The 8,588-nt window shown below is 38.6% G+C and overlaps 1 protein-coding gene across 1 annotated transcript; it reads left to right on the top strand.

Annotated features, from left to right (window-relative positions):
* Nucleotides 1-2,682: 2,682 nt before the first annotated feature.
* LOC108062022 (uncharacterized) lies at nucleotides 2,683-3,465 on the top strand. The gene has a single exon (XM_017148514.3). The coding sequence runs from the start codon at nucleotides 2,778-2,780 to the stop codon at nucleotides 3,372-3,374; it is 597 nt and encodes a 198-aa protein (XP_017004003.2). The 5' UTR covers nucleotides 2,683-2,777; the 3' UTR covers nucleotides 3,375-3,465.
* The last annotated feature ends 5,123 nt before the right edge of the window (nucleotides 3,466-8,588 follow it).

The raw sequence follows: 8,588 nt of genomic DNA, 5'->3' as shown, positions 1-8,588 counted from the left end.
TTTTGGGGGCATTAAAAATGAGCTCGACGTAACAGGTGGATGCCGATGCCGACGATGCTCGACGTGATTTTCGCCAAATCGTTTAGATTATTTCGAGATTGCTTGCGCCAGTCGCTTCGGCACTCCTTCACTTCACTTCGCTTCACTTCAGTCCGCACCTTGCATTTGAACTTGAAACATTTCATTTTTTCTGCTTTTAGCTGGGGGCATCCAGCATCCACAGCATACAGCTCTCCAGTTCTTCGGTGCCCGATCGATTAGTGGCATTCTATTGCGTTCAATTTTCCATGTGCAACATTGAAGCGATCGTCGAGAGCGCTGCTGCCATCGCCATCGCCGCTGGCACAATAAACACGCGATTTATTTCATGCCAGGCATTCAAGTGCCGCCTCAGTCGGTCAAAGCCAAGGAGGAGCCCAATCCCAATGCCAATCCGATCCGATCCGATCCTCGTGGCCTGCTCTGGACTCACCTGGACCTGAACCAGGTCCATGGACCGACTTGCCTTGGCCGAGGCCTGTGGTATGTGATAATGGGATGATGGTATGATGATGCATGCCCAGCATACACAACAACAGCAAGGGGTTAAAGCGAGGGAGGGGAGTGGGGAACGGGCTGAACCCTATTTTTGGATACATAAGAGGCAATGCTCTTACTGATTTTTATTGGAGTTTTTCTAATTTTTAAATATATTTTTTACTATATTTTAAATACATTTATTTTAAAAATAATATGTAGTTATTTTAGTAGAATATGTAGGATATTTAGGTTGATCAATCTATATTGTTTAATAATATTGAATTAATTTAACACATGTGAATAAATTTAATTTATTTGTATGAAAAGCAATCAATTAAATCGAATATTTAAACGAAGACATGATACTAACTTAAAAACTGTTTACATAACAAATTTTATTTATTAAAAGGTTTAATTTAAAAGACTTTTTAAAAATCGAAAATGTGTGGTTAATTGTGTTTATATAATTAATAAAATTTATAATTAATTCCTGTTACACAAAATCTTAGTAAAAAGTATAAAATTTTGATAAATAATAATCATTTTAGATATATACATTTTTGATCTGGTTTTGAATTAACAATTAGCCAACATAACCTGCCAACTTTTAGGGTATTCACAACAGTAATAATAGCTGCCCACTATTCGATCTTTTTTTTTGTTTTTTTTTGCGGGCTTTAACTAGCGACCAAGGTTAGTCGCAGACTTTTGCTGGCAAGTTGCTGCAACTATCGGTCGTAGGGGGCTTACTCTGGCGCATTTTAGCCGGTAATTGCTTGTGATGTATGATTTTGAGTTCTAGTTTCCCTGGCCTGGGAATATTTCTGAGCCGGCCCCGGCTTTTGTTGTCCGCCTGATTGCTGGCGATGCCTATATATGCGGGTGATGTATGTTATATGGCGCAGCCACAGGTATAAGCTATAGCCATAGATATTGATTTGACAGGAGACTCTTTGGCTCGGATGAAATGATGATGCTGCTGCTGAAACTGAAATGATGATGATGGGAGTGCAATATCACCCACTGTCACACTTTCTAGGCACTTTCACCCAATTAGAGTGCCAGGAAATATGCAAAGTATGCAGAAATACCCTTGCTTTACCTCACCCTTTTTCCAACGACCACGATGACAATCTTTTGTTTTCACTTCTGCAGAAACAAAAGCCATAAAGGATAAATTGTGAGCTGGTAGCCGCGCATTGAACTCTTGGCTTCGACAAGTGCACAGCAGGGGATCCAGAAAGATCACCGATGATATCCTACGCCCAAAAAAAAAAACAAAACAAAACCAGAAAGCCTGCAATTTTGTTTTCGTTATGTGGAGTGGACCAAGGCGATCGTATCGCCTTATTGTTTGCCTTAACAATTGGGCCAAGTTTTCGGGCTTCTATCGCACTACACATGATTGATCGAAGGGGGAGAAGTGAGGGAGAACCCCCGAAGAACCCGCGGAGAAACCCCCAAAAAGCCACTCAAAAATTCTTTCCATAAATCTACAGCAATTTCTCCCCCACCACCAGGTGGCTGTTTTTCGTTGTGCTTTTCATGCCATTTCGATACGGGCCTCATTTTTCTTGCCACAATTAAGAAGAAAGTTGGCAGCAATTAGAAAACGCACATCGATCAAAATCGCCTCCCGACAACAACGAACGTCATGTTTCGAGTGCCGTGTTTTGTTTGTTTGTCCAAAGCGGCATTTCAACCTGCAGACAAGTGAGTGTGGTGCTGGTGCTTTGAAAACCCGGATAGTAGAGGGGCTCAGGCCCCAAAAAGAGCCATTAAGACATATCTTTCACCCATTGTAATATTAGAATGTAATATTTTCAAAATATCGCGGCATTTATATTTACTTTGAAAGTCACAAATGCAAACTTTGAATAAGAACTTATGAATAGAGAAGAATACTTTTTTATTAAAATAATTTTGAGATAAATGACTAAAGAAAAATAAAATATTAAAAAAAATATCTGCGCATTAAAAAAAAATTTAAATTAACTATCATTTTTCAATTTAATATTTTCAAGGCTAAAAAACAAATACAAATATTTTTATTTGATTTTAAAACTAATGGATTTAGTAAGTAACAAGAAAATGCATTTAAATATTAAACATTTTACCAAATAGGATTTTTTAACAACTGAATAAGTATTACTTTCACATTAGCCAGGATATATTCTTCAAGTTGAGCCCCAGCCGAACTTCATTCAAAATTCCAGGCACATATTTCTTTTTCCAGCGACCACACAACTCCTTTTCCTATGTCGCGAATTTTCAACAGGGATGAAGTCCCGCGGGACCGAAGTTTGGCCCAGGAGCTTCATACAGAGATTGCCCGCAGCTCGGCGGAGATCAGCTTCAACTTCTGGCAGGAGTTCGAGCACATCAGGTCCATCCAGCAGAGTCGCATGGTGCAGGAGCGTTTGCAGCGCGAGAGGATCAGCACCCTGATGCGGAATGGTCAGCAGGAGGCCAATCAGGAGGCGGAGGCCCTCAGTCGATCGATCAGTGCCCATGGAATGACTGTGAACTCGACCAATTTGCCATCGCCATCGGCGGCGGTGCCCACTGCTTCCTTGCTGAAGAATTCGTTGGCCCAGGGAGTGAAGAACAGGACTAATCGCGCAACTAGCGGTGTCAAACGGAAGCCCCAAAGTCAGAGATTCCAAGCCACCAGGACCAACAAGTCGAAACCAAGGCCCAAAACCGATGATGAACCCACCTTGCCATCGCCAGCCCCCTCGAACATTCCAAGGGCACCGCCCACCTCCAGGGCCACCATGGTAACCCCCAATATCTCCCATGGGGCCACTCCCAACATATCAAAGCTTCGGTTGGCCAATAAGCCCAAGAAGTAATCATTTTATTTAACTAACTTTGATTTGCCAATAAGCCCCAGAGGTATTCGTTTTATTGCCCTAACTAAATTTTATTTTAGACACCATTAAAGCGAGTTTTATTATTTTTGTGAAGTTAAAGGTTTAAAAAATGTGAGGGAAAAAAAATTTATTGAATTATAAAAAATTTTTATTAAAAAGGAAGGGAAGAAGTATTAAAAAGAAAAAATATTAGTATTTACTTGAGAAGTCCCATTTTAAATATATTTAAAAATAATTATGTAAGCGTTAATAAAATAATAAAAGCATTAATAAAAATCAAAAATGTATTTTTTTACTGGTAGAGCTCAATTTAAAATATTTTTAAAAATAATATATTTAAGCATTATAGGTTTTTAATTTTTTCTAAAGCTTCTTCAGAGCGCTATACGATTTATTTTTATTTTTATTGCATTTTTTTTTTAAATTTCCATGATATCTTCTTCACGCAATCTGTGTCCCGCATAAACCCATTTCCACAAATCCAATCCTCTGACGAATGCCACCCGGTGTGCACTTTGCACTACAAATTCCGGCTAAAACATACACATAACGAAACCAAAACAGAGTTAACAACAAAGACGGCGACGAGGCAGAGACTTGCAAATTAATTAACGGTACACGGGCCTCGAGAAGGAGGAGATCCGAAATCCGAAGTCAGAAAATCAGAAAACACGCACCCCAGACACCTGAGTAATCAGCATTATATGTGGGCATGGCCATCGAGGTGCTGCTGGTACTCGAACTTCTCGATAAATCACGGATAAAAAACAATCAACGCAAATGTAACGTTATTCATCACAGGTGGTAAATATTTCAAACCGAAACTGACAACAAACGCGCGCCGAGCTCGAAAATATATAAAACTCATACCCCGAGCGTTGTTCGCGTTTCTGGTTTCAGTTACTGTTCTCAGATTTCCGATACTCCGAGATTCGTACGAATTCTGGGTCAGAATAATTAATAAAAGCGGCTCTTTTTTTGGCGCATGACTGGGCCATAACAAAGATGTGGCAACACATAAAGAAAACAGATCAATTCTTAACAGGTATTACTCATAGATATGAAAAAATATCCCATTAGGAAATAATAACATAAATTATACAGATATATTTATCCCTAAAAACATGCCATTAAATCTATAAAAAAGTTAATAATTTTAGAAGAAATTATTAAAATACTGAACAGAAATTTGTAAAGTTAATATTATATTTTTTTAAATTTTCTTCATTGCAAAATGTTTAAAACAAAATGCCCATACATAGATTTTGGCAGTTTGTCGCCGCTTTGGCGCATGCGCACCAATAATCAATCAAAACGTCTTAAACAAATCACTCGGGTCTCATGTGCAACTACCAAAAAATCAACAGAGCAGAGACAAAAAATTACACGGCCAACGACTGACTGACAAACTGACTGACTGGCAAGTTTGGCAACTCCGAGGCTCTGAGACTCCGGAGAACTGCCAAACTGGCAAACTGGAGAGCTGTGATGGACAACAGTCACGATTTGCATGTGCGACAACTGTTGCCAGACCGGCAACAAAACAACGATGGCAGAAACAACCATCAAGCAGGCACATTGAACTGTCATTGACACGGGGGGAGAATCGAGGAGAATTGAGGAGAACGCCAACCCGGAGACCGGAGATCGGTGATCGGAGACTGGAGACCAGAGACACCTGTAGCAGCAGCCACAGAAGTTGAAAGGCGAACTCCCTCGCACAGTGGTTAAAAGCCAGGTCATAATATACTAATAAAAGCTTTTTATGGAAAGTTGGTCGTGCCAAAGAAAATAATAAAATTGTAATGTCTTTTAATAAAATCAATAAAATTCCTTGTAATTAGAATTAAAACCAAATCTAGCTATCTATACAAAAAATAACTTATTAAGATTTTTACAATATCAGCTAGTTGACCAAAAAAGGACTTCCTGTTATTTAAAATGTTTTGCAAAAAGAACTGATCAATATATTTATATATTTCAGAAAGGTCAAACTACCATTTGTACTTTGATTATGTAATAAAAGTGTTGCATTCGTGCAGTTCATAAAAACAAATCATTGATTCAGTTTTCGAGGATTGGGAAAATTCCTCTTAAGTTTATACTACCCGGGGTAATAAAAACTAAAGTAATAAAAATTGTTAGCAACTTTAAACATATGTCCAGACATTTTAACATCATTAGCGAAATGTGAACACTACATTTTGAGCTGAACAATTAACTGCAAGGCAAGAAGTAATTGTTGAAGCATTTAATGCCACCCCCAAGTCACTGTACACACAGGTCCGCTTTGCTATTTGGATTTGTTTGGATCGTTTGGTGGGTGCGGCGGTTTCAGTAGCCAGCACCACCAACAGCTGGACCCCCGACCCACAGCGAGCCACCCACCGACCCCTTTTGAGCCACTGAAATGGCAAACTCAGAGGCCAATTACCGCAAACAAATTCGAATGCGAATGCGCATTGAAATTGTGGCAAGGTTGGTAATTTAAGACTCACGCCGTCTCGAAATAGAAGGAGTTTGAGAGGCACCGAGAGATGCCCGCGAGAGAACCGTTTCTTTGTCGCACCATTAAGCGGTGCAGGAAGAAAAATAAAACAGAATGTTTTATCCAAAATCATATTACTAACACTTATTTTGTTTTAGATTTTCATATTAAGAATTACTGTTATGAACAGGTCCTAAATATGAATAGCTCTTTGTAATCAAGGTCACACTACTGGTAAATGCCTGATTTATGTTTGAGCAGGGTCACACTTGTTATACCCGATTTTTTCTCGGTGTGGAAATCCGCTTCTGACCAGGTGATTGAATTGCTGATTTAACGGTTTCTGTTGTCAAATTAATGACATTCATTCATTCCATGTGGTCGAGTCAGAGAGTCTGAGTTTCCGAGACCGACTTTGAGTTGAGTTGAGCAAACGTGGCCAAAAACGGTAGTTTTTTTTATTGCCGCTCTGGCAAATTGCAGCGCGTGTTATTATTGTTGTTATTACTGTTGCTGCCGTTGTCATTGCTGTTATTAATGTAGTTATTAAATATTTACAACTGCCGCCGCACAAAGCGTGCCCCTAAGAAGCAAAGAATAAGGTTTATTGCGATTGGGAGTGGGAGTGGGCCGGGTTCACAGTTGGGTGTCAAAGTGCAAAAGTTTAGCGCAAAGTTCTTGTCATTATTTGTTCGCCACAATGTTGATCTCGGATTCTGTTTCTGTTTGGGTTTCTGTTTCTGTTTCCTTGTAAAGTGAAAGGGAAATCTATTCTCGGCCGCCTTGAGTTTAAGGCTTAATTAATGGCTCTTTTATATAATTTAATTAGTTGTTAATGATTTGCTGATTGGCCAGGCGCGGGTGGTGCTGGCCCCCCATGAATCAAATGCTAAACTAGACTGACTTCGCAGGGGCTTGGCAGATGTCAGGGTTGCCCCAAGAAGTGGCTAATGGTCTAATGGCCCGGTCATGACGGTCGCTAGTGATAGCGACTAATGGTCGCGACTGTCAAAACGTTGGATATGTCAAAATAAAAAATTGTCAAAAACTTTGTAAGATACGAGATGATCTTAGGAGGTCAATAAATCAGTGGGATACTGTGTTTATTTAAAAGAAATCTTTAGAGCCTTACAAAATATATTTTACTTTGTAATCAAAATAACAAATTAGGAATCTATACTTTCATAACCTTGCCAATTTACCAAGAGAAATCCAGTTCAAGATACGATATGTTTTTTTAAGCTTAGGATAACTCTGTTTATTAAAAACAAATATTTTATTTAGCTTAGTTTATTCATTAAAAAAATTTTCCTTTGTAATTGAAATATTAAATGTAGAATCTAGACTTTCAGAACAATGCCAATTTACTAAAAACTAATATTTAAGTGGCGAGATGGTTTTTTAAGGTTAATAATTCGTTAGAATAGCACTGTATATTAAACACAAATATTTTATGTAGAAAAGTTGAGTCACATCAATTCTTTGAAGGTATACAAAATGTATTTTCCGTTTGTAATTAAAATATTAAATCCAATTTATCTCTAATAATTGAAACTAAGCATATAGTTAATAGCATTCGATTGATTTAATTTGCATACGCCTTTTCTCGTTGCCATTGACCGAAACCCAAACCGAAGCCGCAACTCCCACTTCCCCACGAATATAGCTTGCCCCAAAAAAAGTGAGCTGAGGCCAAATCGAACATGGCAGGCTAGACAAAATGCTTGTTGTCGATTTTCGCGTTCGATTTTGAACAAATCCCCCGAACTAAGTAAACAGCAACTGGCTGCGTGAATTGCGCATTCAACATGCGTACACCACGCGATAAATAATATTGGAAAATGTTTTTAAATTTGTCACAATTTCAGCAATTGCCCAGCCAAAGACAAAACGAAAAAAAAGAAGTAGTTGGCCATTTGAAGGCTTTTATAATATATATCGGAAAAGCGATTTCCTTGCCAATTAGTCAGGGCTTATGGGGGCGTTAAGCGTTAAGCGAGTGCTTAACTCGGGCACCAAAATTGCCGCCAGATGGGCATAAAGATATGGGCGGTGACACATGGAGCCCGGGCGATAAGGTAGAAAATACCAACGGCTTAGGCGGCAGCGACCTGTCAATATTCCATTTGATTGATTTCGATACGATTCCACCACGAACGATCGACCGCCGTTTTTCGAAAGCCAGATGCAAAACCAGCGAGTGTATCAAAAACGCAATCGCAACTCAAGTGCTCTACATTAGGCATCGAAATCCGTGTCTGGCTATCGTTTTCCGCGCATTTTATTGCCACACCAAGGCAATAATCTAAATGCTCATATCAAAAACGCATGTCGGGAGCTGAAAAACCCCGAACCAAACCCAAATCGTGGCTAAAATCCCAATCCCAAGACGATGGCAGTGGCACACGCAACGGCCCAAAAAGGAAACTTTCCTGTTGCTCTTGATTTTGTATGCTTTTTGATGCTTATACCCTAGCAGAGGATATTTAATTTTATTTCGTTCTTTTTTATTTTTTGTTAATTAAATAAAGCTAATAATAGTACAAACAAATTTACGGATATTGTATTGATTATTATTTTTAAATCGAAATTATTGTTTTAAAGTGTTGAGCTATATTCCTCTTTTGTTTAAACCCTTTTTGAACGTATTTGATTTTACTCAATTATTTTATATTATTTATTAATTTAAAATATACCAGACATTA

Source organism: Drosophila takahashii, chromosome 2L (assembly GCF_030179915.1).
Source record: "Drosophila takahashii strain IR98-3 E-12201 chromosome 2L, DtakHiC1v2, whole genome shotgun sequence".
NCBI lineage: Eukaryota > Metazoa > Arthropoda > Insecta > Diptera > Drosophilidae > Drosophila > Drosophila takahashii.
This window is presented reverse-complemented; position numbering and strand designations above follow the sequence as displayed.